Consider the following 13,792-nt stretch of genomic DNA (forward strand, 5'->3'; position numbering starts at 1 on the left):
GTTTAAAGAAAACAAGTAAGAAAATTATATTCGAACTTGACCGAATCTTTTATACCCATCACCGGTATCCTAAAAAAAAAAAACACAATAAAAAGTAGGAGAAATTTTTTTGTCGTATGGCCCTGTAGGCATTGTAAGCGTGCCCTTTGAAAAGTTTAGAGCGCTTTCAAACTCTCTTGCAAATATGTAGGCGATATTTTCATTTTCGCTAACGGGAAAATATTTACCAGAGATACTATGCAGCCGGGCACACTGACAGATGGTGTAGACCGACGGACGGACATGCTTAAATGCATTCCAAATTTGAAATTGGCCAAGAATTTATATACTTTATGGGACTTTAAAAACTTGCTTTTGGCTGTTTTTTCAAAATATTGCAAAAAAAAAATTAAGATTTGGTACACCACAATATTAAATAGGTGTGTGATCGATTTTTTTCATGTTTTTACACAAATGCCAAAGCGTCGCCTAAAAAATATAGGCGCAAATTTTTGTATATTTATCTTGTATAGTTCATGAGTAATAAGCAAAAAACCAACTTTTATTCCTGTTCGAAAACGGAGCCCTCGACCGATACCAATCTGCGTGTAAGAACTTCCAATACCAATCTGCGTGTAGGAACTTCCAATGTTTATGTCAAATTTGTAATCGAAGCTTTATTTTTGCAGACAAGAGAATGCTGACAACACACATTACCTAGACGGACAGACGGACATGCTTAAATCAATTTAGAATGTGATGCTGATCAAGAATGTATACACTTTGTGGAGTCTCTGACGCTTCCTTCTGGGCGTTACAAATGTTTTAACAAAATGAATATACCCCTCATCCTTCGGTGATGGGTATAAAAAAAATTAAATAAGTCAATAAATGAACTTGTTTTTTTTTTTTCTGAATTGTAATTTCATATTCAAATGAAATGTAAACCGTATAACCGCGACCAGGTGTAAATAATTCATCCTTCTTTAGTCCTATATATCACATAAGACTTAATAGCGTTTTCCTCATTTCTACTGCCTAAAACATTTCCTAAATTCTCGACATCAGTAAACATACACTTGGTAACGTTCCTGCACACGGTGGTTTTCAGCACTAAAGCAAATAATTGTCTAGAATTTTTTTTTACCATTGTATGCACAGCTTGGAAAATGAGCAAATCAAAGTCATCCAAAGCAGAAATAATTCTCTGAAATTTCCTGCTCAATGCAGTTGAGGATACCAATGTCGGAATGTTTAATACAAAAAGTGAAAAGACTGAAAATAATACAGCGAAGAATTATTAGAGCGTTGCTGTTATGAAATCACAAAAACAATAAAATACAATGCAATGAACCAGAAAAATTTTTCTCTAAAAGCATCTGCAGCTATAAGAGAAATTGCAAACGAAATCGATACATATTTCGGAACATTTCACAATTGATTTGCTATACGAAAACTAACGAAAAATTGATGGAATTAACCCGATCTTTAAGGGAATATAGAACGCAATAGCAAATCGAATTTTAAAATAATGGGCTTTTTACACTCCGCGTTTATTCGGAGGCTTTCAACTTTTTTCGAATAATTTCTTCTTACAGCCCACTATCTTCATACCTATGAGCAGATAAGACAAATCGAACGATTTGCAATTGTGTAAAATCATTGACAGAAACTGAGATCTGACATTAGCCGCCGCTTCATAACATTTCGATTAACACAAACCGTCGGGCAATTGACGCCATCCCCTTCATATACATGTGTACATATCGCAGCCGTCGGATCAAGACCGCAGATCCGCAGTAATCTATATAATGACAAAAATTCATAGTAATATCGTTTATAGAGTTCATGCGTTTTGTCTCGACGTATATATACAAATATAATCTCTTGCGGTTTCTGCCTAACTTCTTGCAGCTATGAACAATTCCAAAGGCAGAGAAAAATCAATAGTGCAACTCCGATTGTTGGGACTTTGAAAGTTATGCAATATAAACTTTGTAACGTCAACATGCCATACTATCTCGTTTGATTGTACGATCTTAACCAGTACAAATGCATTCAACAAATGCAAGAATTTAGTATGATTGAAATCGGGATTTTCAGAATCGCTTGACATTTCCTACCTCGGTTCAGATTAATAGATCAAGTGTGAAAATTTCCACAAAATTCCATTTGAAAAAGGAATGTTAATGTAGTAGGAAGTTAACAATCTGCAGCCTATTCTAACTATCGACTTAATTTATCTGAAATATTTAATATTACTATTTACAGCAGTCTCGCCCCCATATGAATTAAATTAACTATAAATTTCCCACTAAGTCTCTATATGTAACAAAAGGAGCGATAAAATTAACATAATTCAGCGCGACCTTCAATGATAGATGTAACAAATGGTATATGGTTCTTGACTTTTTAAAACTGGCTCGAAATTGTAAAGAGCGCGGAAAATGTTTAAAGTCATCAAATACTATATATATATAGATATATATTAAATTGAAGATAATTTATCTAGATATGAACCTCACTCTTTGAATCTTCAATATGTCTTTCTTTTCATTTCTCATTTGCTTGGGTCTTTTGTAATTTCTTTTCAAAATTCTTGCATTTTAGTTTTAGTTTATTTGCATCTCAACAATTTTATTTATAAAATTTTTATTATAATTTCTTATTTACTTATTTATCAATCAGTTAAAGAGTAACCACGCTACATTAACGCCAATAATAATATATTTTAATTATTATACATATTCATCAGGTATGTAATGCGCCAAGAACGAGAAAAACAAAATACTTGTTTAAATTATTCAAATTTTATTAATATATATATATACATATATATATATATGTGTGTGTGTGCATGCATAGTAGCCAAGTAACAGGATTTTTTTTATTTAACTCAAGTTCTGGCATCTGTATCATTACAAAAGTTGTCTCTAAAAAGAGTATTCTTTTGTGTGTGTGTGTTAACGCCGAAACTATATAAAGGTTAGCTAAGACCGGCTTAACGTATAGTTATAGAGAAAATACAAAACCTTTAACTCTTCAATAAAAGAAAGGGGCAATTTAAACATTTTCTGTGTTAATTAACTAAAAAAAAAAAAAAATATATATATATATATCTATATATATATATACGTAACTCAAAACCAACTCACAATTGTGCAATAAATAAGATGGTATGTCTTGTGAAAGCGTGCATATTGGGGAAAGGGTTATTTTGAAGAAGCTCAATATTTCGAACGGAATACTTTGATTATTGCTTGAAATGATTTCTTTAGAAAATTTAAATGAAAAATCTGTGAAATGTTTTCACATTTCCATACCCACAAGAACAAATGAAGGCAATTAAGCGAAATTTTTATTCACGTACAAGAAGTGCTCGGTTTTCACATTTGTTATTAGTTGAGTGTAATTTTTGTTCACGGTAGTGGTACAGTTGTCCTCTAACGTATTTTAACATCCTTGTTAAATCAAGTGCGGTAGTCTTTCCGATCACCTGAGATCACGCTATTGAATAAGTATTGAGTGGGAATACAACCATTTTCAATCATTAAGACAATTGAAAGTTACATGAGCCATTGATATGTCAACATTATCAGCGATCAGCGAGCTAAAGCTTTAAATCCTCACCACCACTCCCAATGAACTTGCCATTCCTTTTTTTTTTTTTGAAAATATTACCAATGAAATTAAACACAAATACTGACTCTCATTTTTTGTACAAGGTGAAAGGCAAAAACGTATAAGGATTTCGCGGAATAACTGCAGCTACAAATTTAAGAAAGCCCTAGGGATAACCTTTCCTCCATGTTAAACTGGTATTTAAAAAAAAAAAAAAAAAAAAAAAAAAAAAAAAAAAAAAACTTTGCGATAGTTAAATTTGAATGTTGTCGAATTGCTTGATCAACAGGATTGATTGTTGATATGTGAAATGCAAGAAGAATGAAAATTTAAAAATAATATTAAATGATTGAAAGCGAGCAAAGGCTTAAATTAAAGAAATTATTTATGGGAAATGGAAATAAACACCAGTCTCTGGGTAACATGCAATTGCGTTGGTTGTTTGTTAATAAGCAGGGTGTTAACAAGCGGTTTGGCACCGCCATTACATACACAACATGTTTCCAATGTTCATTGTGGAGCCGCAAGTTACTGAAAAACATTTCCGTATTACAAGTTCTTAGCTATTTTAGGCATGTGTAATAGCGTGGACGACAGAATTCAATTTTTTGTCCCAGTTGTTACTAACTTGACAATCCCTATAATTGGTGGGCGAACGAAGAGAGATAGGATGCGAGGGATGCTCAGTTAAGCGGATTCCAGACTCAAAATTTCTCGGTATATAATCTGATCCATAGAGCAAAACAGGAAAACAAAAGAGTAAAACAAAAATATTTATTCGTATCATAACCTCAAAATATCATATATGAGAACAGCATTCACTAAGTAGCGGATAGTCATAAAATAAATTTAAAGCCACCTTGGGTAAAAAAAAAAACGGATAATTCTGCGACAACAACTTATTGGATAGTCTTTCCTCTATTAATTATAAAAACCAATCTCTTTTGCTCAAGCTGTAAGGAAACTGTTCCAATAATAAATGTGGCTTTTGCGATTTACGAAATAGCGTGATTTGACGTTTAGTTCCACGTAAATACGCGTACTACGATACGAATACGGATAACGATTTGACATTTGAGAATCGCATGGCATCTTCGAAGTTTCTAAAACGAAATGACCTGTCCCCAATTAAGCGATGGGAAATTTTATCTAAACAGTAAAAAAAAATTAATTAATTCTTTATTGATCTATTCCATAAGATCTGAATTGCGAAAAATGAAAAATATACACATTGTTTATCTTTTCAATTCACAGACTACGTACACCGACAAAGGAGCTAAACCGAAATCCGGTAAATTTCTATCTTTCGATCATTTAACCTTCTACGTAGGTAATGCGAAACAAGCAGCCAGTTATTATACAACGCGCATGGGCTTTGAGCCTTTGGGTTATCAGGGTCTTGAAACAGGAAATCGCCAATTTGCCAAGCATGCCGTTAGACAAAATAAAATCGTCTTTGTATTCGTATCGTCGTATAATCCCGACGATTATGAGCATGGCCAGCACTTAATGAAGCATGGCGATGGCGTTAAGGATGTAGCATTTGAGGTCGAAGATATTGATGCCATTTTCAAAATGTCTAAAGATCGTGGTGCAACTGTGCTACGTGAATTATGGGAGGAGAGCGATGAATACGGTTCGGTCCGTTTTGCTACTATTAAAACGGTAAATTCTATAAGTTAACCAAATAGAAAAGTGCTTATATGATTTTTTTTTTTTTTAATTTTTATTTTATAATTTCAAGTATGGTGATACTACTCATACTTTTGTGGATCGTAGCAAATATCGTGGTGCTTTCTTGCCGGGATTTAAGCCATTGGGAAAAGATGTTTTATTAGAGAAACTGCCTCCGGCTAAATTGGATTTTATTGATCACGTTGTGGGCAATCAACCAGATTTGCAAATGGAAAGCGTGGCCGCTTGGTACGAACGTATTTTACAATTTCATCGTTTCTGGTCGGTAGATGATTCCCAAATTCATACCGAGTACTCGGCTCTGCGTTCAATAGTAATGGCTAATTATGAAGAGACGGTTAAAATGCCCATAAATGAACCGGCCAAAGGTAAAAAGAAATCGCAAATACAAGAGTATGTAGAATACTACGGTGGAGCTGGCGTACAACATATTGCATTGAATACGAAGGATATTATAACGGCTATAAGGAATTTGCGCGCCAGAGGGATGGAATTTTTAACCATACCCGATTCATATTATGAGATTCTTACTGAAAACTTAAAGCATAGCCGAACCAAAATTAAAGAAGACATGAAAGTCCTCAAGGAATTAAATATATTGATAGATTACGATGAGAATGGCTATCTATTGCAAATATTCACGAAAAATATGCAAGATCGTCCTACAGTTTTTTTGGAAGTTATACAACGTCACAATCATAATGTAAATATAATCGAAATCATGCATATTTGTTTACCTTCATTTTGTTTTCTCTTTTTTGATTTGCTTTTTATCTTTTTTCGGATTCTAGGGTTTCGGAGCTGGTAACTTTAAATCTTTGTTCACGGCCATTGAAATTGAACAAGCCAGACGTGGAAATTTATAAATTAAGTCTTCTAGATGTAACGTTTTCTTTTGTACTCTCTTTTTATGTACTTTTTTTCTTTGCTTAAATAAATAAAACTCAAGCTTTAATTTCATACAAAATTTAATTTCTCAATTGTTACAAAAGCGAATTAAAATGGGCGTTTCTTGTCTTTAAAACGTGTATCAATTAAAATTTCATTTCGCGGATCATTTTCCTTAAACGATATTATGTGGGGATTCCAAAAATCTTCAGGCGTATTGTGAGTTACAACTGGTTGATTATGTATTGAACATTTACTTAAATACTTTTTAATTTCTTGATTAGTTAAACGATCGCCGCAGGCCCTTAAATACTAGAAAGAAAAATTATTAATTAAAAAAAAATCAAATTATATTTAATATGAAAAACCTTAATTTAATTAATTATTTATATATAATTGTCATCAACGAACGTACATACATTGATTCTAAAACAAATATCTGTCATAGGTTACAAACTAAAACACCATAAACTTAAGTAGCCTATCCTTCGCCTCTCGCCGTTAAAGGTGGAATTTTGTGTAATAATGATACATAGATTTTAAATTATATATTACATATATACTTATGTATATATTACATAGTATAATTTAATGTTATATATAATAGGTATATACGTATTATATAAATATTATATGTATTATTACACCTGGCACCGAAGGATAACGGGTATTTTCATTTTGTAAAAACAATTGCAATGCCCAGAAGCAAGCTCCAGGTACCCTATAACATATATATGTACATTCTTGATCAGCATCAAATTTTGCTTTGATCTAAGCATGTCCGGCTGTCCGTCTGTATAATGTCTGTTGCAAAAATTCTCTTGGCCGCGAAAATGAAGCTATCGATCTCAAATTTGGCACAAACATTGAAAATTCTTACACACAGGTTGATATTGAAAATGGGCCAAATCGGTGAAAGGACAAGCTTACGTAAATCAGACGTAAACTGAGAACAGCTCTGTTTTTTTCGAAGGAATAAGGAATTGTTTGTTTTGTCATTCCACATAAACCATAGCAGATAAATCTTCAAAAATTTGAACGTATTTTCTATGCTGAAATACATGCACGAAAATAGGAATAGTCGATCACGCCTACCCAATATTATGGTGTATCAAATTTTAATATCTTTTTTCAGCACAGTTTTTAACACTTTATATCGTGTTGTATTATTTTATTAACTAAAATCAACGTGTGACAGCATAATCTGTGTTCCAGATCAGTTTTCTTCACGACGCCTGCCCTTTTTTAGTTTGAGTAGCATTTACATTGTTTGCAATGCCTTAACAATACTTTATTTTCTTCGATGAGTTATGTCAGGTAACATTGTAAATAAAAAATAAAAATATGCTCTCCCACCATTTGTTCTAATTGGATGTAATTGTTTGTTCACTTTATGCAGGGGAAGAAATTAATTAGACTTGGACAGGCTACTATTTTGCTCATTCTCTGAAGTTGAATGCAACGCGATTCGATCACTTTTAGAAATTGAGGCTTTTCAATTTTCAACCACCAAACAGAAGCATACAAGACCCACACACATTTATGTATACGCAATTATTACTAAAAAATGTTTTTAATTAATTGTTTAAATGCCCAGTTATTTTAAATCTTTCAGGGAATATTTGAGCTTATTAAGGCAATTTTTTAATTAAATTGTTAACGGAAGAAAAAGAAATTTATATAAAACCTTCCGCTTTAAAGTGTCTTGATGTTTTAATTGCGATACCAACAAACGCATTATTCGGATTGATCAAGAATAGACGTAACTTAAAAAGCCTCCCGTAGATATCTCTTTGCGCTACAAAGATATGATGAGCGCTACATGATCCCTGTACTTTGAAAATGAGATCTCAAACGGCTACCAATAAAAACTTACTTGTTTACAGGTCTTACAATCGACACCGTTAAGTTCCTTTAAACCGGACTTTTTATAGCTTAAATCCTCATCTGGTTCCTTTTTAATCATTATCGGTCTAGGCATAAAATCATCATCCTCATCTTCGTCATCATAATATATAGGATTTGTTGGAACATTTGCTTCTTCGCTGAAAATTTGTTTATCTTGACGAAATTTCATAACTTCCTTCTTTATAGGCATAACAGTTGCCTTTTCCCGATTTTGACACTTTTGTGTGCTGAAAATAATTAAAGTAAACATTATTATTGTATTCGTACTGCAAATTCAATTTTTGCAACGCATAGCGCACTTGTAATAGTCTCGCCATTGCATTGCGAGCATTGCAAATTATTCGTTTCTTCCATTGTGACAAATTTCTGTGTTTAATAATACCTACTTCCTATTTTCACATTCTCTTAAAGGTGTTAAGCAATTTGTAATGTTTTGTGAAAGATCTGGTAATAAGCCCAAAGTATTGATATCAGCTGCGAGATCAGTACTCTCATCATCAATAAATATTACGTCTTGCATAGCAGGTGTTAACATAATAACACTGCAGGTATCGTCAGGTTTATTGCTGGCAAACAGCGAAGGCACGTTAGATGAAGCACCACTCTCAGTGGACTTTTCATTACAATCTGGAGTGAATTGCAATTGTTTGGAGATTGATTTTTTAGATAAATTTGAACTATTGACGGGATGATCTGCTTTTTTAGTGGGCGAAAAATCAAATACGATTTCTTTTATTGGCGAATCTACAGCATACGACATATTTTTTGACTTATTATGATCGTTGTGGCTATTGATGTTGATAACGTGCTGACCTTCCCTATAATGCACGCATTAATTGAATTTATAATAACAACAATGGCACAACAAATTGTAATACAATCTAAAATATACCTTCCATAGGGGCAAGGCATTATCTTTGGCGATTTGTATACGGCAGCGCACGCATCATTTACATCCTGAGAAAAACTCTTTTGGGTCTCATCAAAAGATTAAATTATCGTTTTCAACATTTACCTGAGCAGACTTTTTTTTCTTAACGTTGAGAGATTCAATTGTGGTTTGTTTAAGTTTGGACGAATTTGGCTTTATCTTTCTGTGGCTCAGTGATAACTTTCCTACTGCTCCCTTTTGCGCAATTGCTTCCTTCAAGTTTAATTTTCTTGGAGATGTCTTTGGTGGGTTTACAAATTTGCTGGCCCACGATTTCCCAGTGAAACTAGATTGCGCTTTGCTGTACCAAACGTGATTCTGCCTGCTGGGGACTTTTGTGTTTTTATCTTTCAAACAGCGTCGAGATTCATTTTCCTCATTATATTTGGATATTAATTTGGTCCGAGTACTAATAACTTCGGATTGTGTTGGACTCAATAATGAGTTTTCAAAAAGTTGCTCGCTATTCAATGCTACATTTAAATTGGCGCAGTTTACTGACTCTTCTTCAGACAGGCTCATATCGTTACTCGCATCAGCTTCTGAATCCTGCTTCAAACTTTCAAACGACGGCCTAGCTTTCTTGTTAACATTTTCAAAGCATTTTTCTTTATTTACATTTTCAATGAGTTCGTTAAGTCTCTGTATTTCGAAGTCTTTTTCCTGCAATTTTTTTTTAATGGCTAAAGAACGTTTTATTATTCTAGATATATTCTCATATATATATATATATTGGCGAAAACTGCTCACCATTGTAATGTAATTTGAGCTCATCCAAAAATGTAGTAATGCAATCATCACTATCATCACTATTCAATAATTTCCCACAAATTGAGCAAACCATTTTCTTATAAGTTCTGTGTAGAGAATATTATGCAGAATAGCTTGTACAAAGATTCGTTTTGATTAATTATATTCAATTATGTATAATATCTCTTTTATATTTCTTCTATCTCTAAACAACGTAAACAATACGACAATGACGATACGGTATTGCCACCTTTTGCATTTTACACAATTTTTTTCCATATTATTTTGTATCTCGTCGTTGATATGTTATGTACGACGGAGGTAAGTAAGGTTAATTCACTTTAGTTTGTATATTCTGTAATAAAAAAACTAATATTAAATAATTATTTATTTATTTATTTATAGTTTAGGAATTCAATACACAAATATTAGCACATAATGGCGAGTTTAAGAGAATCAGCCGATCGAGCTTTAAAAATGTTACGCAGTTTGCCTAGAGTGCAACTTGGCAATTTGAGACCGAACCCGAATTCTAAGAAAAAGGTAAGCAAAATTTCGTATACGTTTTAGCACAAAATTAACTCGGAACTTTTTCAGTCAAAACGCGGCCGTGCGCAACATGGGGGTGATAAACATGGAGCCGGCAATAAGGGTTCTGGCCAACGTCAGAATTACATGCGCCTTGGTTATGAAACTGGTAATAATCCGTTCTACTTACGGTTTCCCTATGAACCGTATTACAAAGGTCATCACATGAGGCGTCAATATCCACCAATTTCTTTACTGCAATTACAAGTTATGTTGGATACAAACCGAATTGATTCTACTAAGCCAATCGATTTGACAACTTTATATAATACCGGTCTGTTCAAATTGAGTCCAACTTCTAGGGAGTTTGGTTTTCAATTAACAGATGAGGGGGCTGATAAATTTAAGTCTAAGATATGCATAGAAGTTCAACATGCAAAAGAATCAGTCATAGCCACAATTGAACGAAATGGTGGTGTTATACGCACTGCTTTTTATGATTTGAAAAGCTTGCAAATGTTAATTAATCCTAGAAAGGCGTTCGAAAGAGGTGAACCTATACCTAAAAGGATGATGCCACCTCAGGATGCTATTGCTTACTATACAGCCGCTGAAAATCGAGGTTACTTAGCCAATCCTGAAGAGATTAGCAAACACCGTTTAGTCTTAGCGCAAAAATACGGTTATAAGCTACCTAAGATTGAAGAAGATCCTGAATATGAGACACTTACCGCAATGAAGGATGCACGTCAAATATTCTTCGGTCTTGAGCCAGGCTGGGTAATAAGCCTCAAAGATAAATGCATTATCAAGCCGAAAGATTTCCCTCCTGATAGTTAATTCCAAATTCATCCAAAAGTTTTTAAAAAAAGATTTCCCAATAATCTTGTTCTTGTACATCAGTGCAATTTTCAGTAAAACGTTTATTGTGAGAATTAAATGTCGTTTTAATTTTATCCAAACTTAGTTTCCTCTTTAGTCTAACGTCATTATTATGCTTTTCTTAGTAATACATTAATATTGATTTAAAAAAATTATTAAATAAAAACTTGTCTGGCGGATAATTCCTCTAAAAACGGATTCATTAAGAAGCTGGTGGCAAAACAAAATATCAAACCAAATGTTATGGAGATGGGTAGAGCTGGCAGAGCCTTACGCCATATGGCTAACAAGAGCAAAGTCAGGCAAAGGCCAATTAAAATAGCAACGAAACAAGCTATAGTTGTAGTCCAATCACCATAAGAAGAGGCCTTGCCGACTAACACGGAATAGAATATAAAGTCACCCAACCCTAGCTTAATTCCACCTTAAATGAAAAAAGAAAAATTATTAGGAACTCTTATATATTATTTATCTAGTTACGTTCTTCCTGCTCTTCAGCTGTGCTGCTGACATTTGTGGCAGTCGCTGTGGTAGTGATTGTGCGGTATTCAGAAGAACGATTAGGATTCTGCAGACAACTTGCCTGAACCTCTGTTTGGCGACGAGCGATCCGTTGCTCCAAATTCGTAGACCACTCTTCAGTGAATCCAGCCGCTTCTAAATAAATAAGTCTTTGTAATTATGAAAAAGATAACTGTTTACAATAATTTGAAGTAAAGAAGGACGCGCTACGATAACGAATTAACAAAAAAGGAGAAATTGTACCAACACCCGATATCAACGCATAATAAAAGCTTTATCCCAGAAACAGAATTTCACAAAATATAAATTTTTTTTAAAAATTAAGAAACAAAAAGTTTAAATACCATTTCCGCGCATATTAAATGTCACTAGTGGCATACCTTCAGCGCTCACATTAGCAACGCTTTGGTTGTGGTTACCTGGCCTTAGGCTAGATGCTGAGGATGAAGAGGTATGCGGTGAGGTTGTATTTGAACTAGAGTTAGTTGCAGTATTACGTTCAGTTGGCGTATGAGCGCCCAAATATGTGTATAAAATAGTAGCTGAAATGCAACAATCATTGCAAAAAATTATATTTTATGTCAAAAAAACACTGACATGAATAAATTAAAGCAGGAAAAATTGGCTCATTACGCTCCTGCGCAGTTTCTACCAAAATTCGCAAAGGACCTTTAGGGCATAATACAGCCACCAAATCTGCAATAGAAAATGTATTATTTTTTTATCCAGCGCCACTTGGAGTGTTTCTTCATAACTATTTACCCCATACAGATATAACTGCCAATACGGCCCAAGTTGTCCATTCCGGTAAATATTTAATGAACACTAATGCCATAAGCGCAGCCACAAATATCAAGTAGCCCTGCTGCAGCTTCAAAGGACTCTGCCAGTGTATAGCTATCATTCCCATCACACCGAAATTCCACATAATCAACAAAGCCGTAGGATAATCCATAGGTATGTTATATGCTCTCAGTAATTCCCTAAATTATTTTTTTAATAATCAGTTTTTATATTTAAAAGATGTAACGCTGTTAACTCACTCTAGGAACAAATAACTGAAAATAAACAAAAGCATAAAGGAAGATAATATGAGCCAACCATGAATGACTTTGTAGCAACGTTTCTTGTACAGAACAATTAACAAAATAGTCATAATGACTACAAAAATCATTAAAATCAAAGAGTTGGCCAAAGCATTCCAAAGCTTTTCACCTTTATCGTCTGATAGCTCATGAAAAGGTGTGTATAGCCTGCGGGAAATATTACATATGAGAAATTCATTCATTATGAAAAATTCATCGAACTTACAAATAAACATCTTTGGTTGAATAAAAACTGATAGTATTTATGGTGGCCACTACTACAAGCATACATAGGGAAACGGGTACGAAAAGTTTAATAACATGTTGGGCGCCATATTTCAAACCCTGCTCCTCCTCATCTACTTCATTCACTGGGTCTTCAGAAACCGAGGGATCATTATTATCACCCCGCTGACGATTTGGACGTATCACCACATTTGGTACATTAAGGACAGCCTTAAATATATAAATTCATATATATGCAAACATGCATGCTTTTTTCACAACCTACCCCATCAACTTCTGTTTGCTCCCCATCACAATTACGTTCTTGTCGATTTTTTCGTTTCTTATTTTCAGTCTCAGTACGCAAAGTATTTAAAGCATTATGGGTACCATGGGCACCGACGTGGCCGTCCATTAGTGGAGTACGTTCGTCGGGCTCCTTTCCTACAATTTTTTCGTTCCGTTCCGTTTTTGCAAAATTTATAATTATTTAACACAAAAGAAAAAATTATTGAGCCGTAAGATCTTTCCCAATGATATTTAATTATTAGAGAATTTCAACAATTTGAAATGGATAATTTACCAATTATTATAAAATAAGTAAACTTTGCATATGTGTTTCAGAAGTATTCTTTCTACTTTTTTCCTACTTCCGCGTTATTAATGAAAATTTCTTCTACAAAGCTGTGAATCAATAAGGGTAAAAACACAACCAGGCTGCGCTTATATTCCCAGGTCTGACGAATAAATCTAATCTATTCCCCATTTCATTAAAAGT

The 13,792-nt window shown here is 33.7% G+C and overlaps 4 protein-coding genes across 10 annotated transcripts; 2 read left to right on the plus strand and 2 right to left on the minus strand.

The window, feature by feature from the left end:
* Nucleotides 1-3,082: 3,082 nt before the first annotated feature.
* On the plus strand, nucleotides 3,083-6,207 carry LOC119631907 (4-hydroxyphenylpyruvate dioxygenase). Its single transcript, XM_038024481.1, has 4 exons — nucleotides 3,083-3,155; nucleotides 4,855-5,265; nucleotides 5,345-5,998; nucleotides 6,087-6,207. The coding sequence occupies exons 1-4, from the start codon at nucleotides 3,153-3,155 to the stop codon at nucleotides 6,159-6,161; spliced, it is 1,143 nt and encodes a 380-aa protein (XP_037880409.1). The 5' UTR covers nucleotides 3,083-3,152; the 3' UTR covers nucleotides 6,162-6,207.
* A 2-nt stretch (nucleotides 6,208-6,209) lies between these two features.
* On the minus strand, nucleotides 6,210-10,000 carry LOC119631906 (putative leucine-rich repeat-containing protein DDB_G0290503). Of its 2 annotated transcripts, none has more exons than XM_038024478.1 (6): nucleotides 9,773-10,000; nucleotides 9,107-9,705; nucleotides 8,984-9,048; nucleotides 8,478-8,909; nucleotides 8,060-8,318; nucleotides 6,210-6,495 (listed from the first exon to the last, which is right to left on the minus strand). In XM_038024478.1, exons 1-6 carry the CDS (start codon nucleotides 9,864-9,866, stop codon nucleotides 6,292-6,294), a joined length of 1,653 nt encoding a protein of 550 aa, XP_037880406.1. In that variant the 5' UTR covers nucleotides 9,867-10,000; the 3' UTR covers nucleotides 6,210-6,291. The 2 variants fall into 2 exon arrangements, with proteins under 2 accessions (XP_037880406.1, XP_037880407.1); XM_038024479.1 differs by having other exon boundaries at nucleotides 9,107-9,685; nucleotides 9,773-9,859.
* Nucleotides 10,001-10,049: 49 nt separating this feature from the next.
* Nucleotides 10,050-11,235, plus strand: LOC119632057 (39S ribosomal protein L15, mitochondrial). 2 transcript variants are annotated; one of them, XM_038024754.1, is made up of 3 exons: nucleotides 10,050-10,093; nucleotides 10,178-10,315; nucleotides 10,370-11,235. In XM_038024754.1, exons 2-3 carry the CDS (start codon nucleotides 10,211-10,213, stop codon nucleotides 11,138-11,140), a joined length of 876 nt encoding a protein of 291 aa, XP_037880682.1. In that variant the 5' UTR covers nucleotides 10,050-10,093; nucleotides 10,178-10,210; the 3' UTR covers nucleotides 11,141-11,235. The 2 variants fall into 2 exon arrangements, with proteins under 2 accessions (XP_037880682.1, XP_037880683.1); XM_038024755.1 differs by having other exon boundaries at nucleotides 10,069-10,102.
* A 5-nt stretch (nucleotides 11,236-11,240) lies between these two features.
* On the minus strand, nucleotides 11,241-13,706 carry LOC119632056 (presenilin homolog). Of its 5 annotated transcripts, none has more exons than XM_038024749.1 (9): nucleotides 13,598-13,706; nucleotides 13,301-13,458; nucleotides 13,016-13,245; nucleotides 12,748-12,957; nucleotides 12,467-12,687; nucleotides 12,302-12,400; nucleotides 12,049-12,246; nucleotides 11,663-11,836; nucleotides 11,241-11,606 (listed from the first exon to the last, which is right to left on the minus strand). In XM_038024749.1, the coding sequence occupies exons 2-9, from the start codon at nucleotides 13,427-13,429 to the stop codon at nucleotides 11,338-11,340; spliced, it is 1,530 nt and encodes a 509-aa protein (XP_037880677.1). In that variant the 5' UTR covers nucleotides 13,430-13,458; nucleotides 13,598-13,706; the 3' UTR covers nucleotides 11,241-11,337. The 5 variants fall into 5 exon arrangements, with proteins under 5 accessions (XP_037880677.1, XP_037880676.1, XP_037880680.1 ...); XM_038024748.1 differs by having other exon boundaries at nucleotides 11,242-11,606; nucleotides 11,663-11,839; XM_038024752.1 differs by having other exon boundaries at nucleotides 11,243-11,606; nucleotides 12,085-12,246.
* Between the last annotated feature and the right edge of the window lie 86 nt (nucleotides 13,707-13,792).

Source organism: Glossina fuscipes, unplaced genomic scaffold (assembly GCF_014805625.2).
Source record: "Glossina fuscipes isolate IAEA_lab_2018 unplaced genomic scaffold, Yale_Gfus_2 1, whole genome shotgun sequence".
Taxonomy (NCBI): domain Eukaryota; kingdom Metazoa; phylum Arthropoda; class Insecta; order Diptera; family Glossinidae; genus Glossina; species Glossina fuscipes.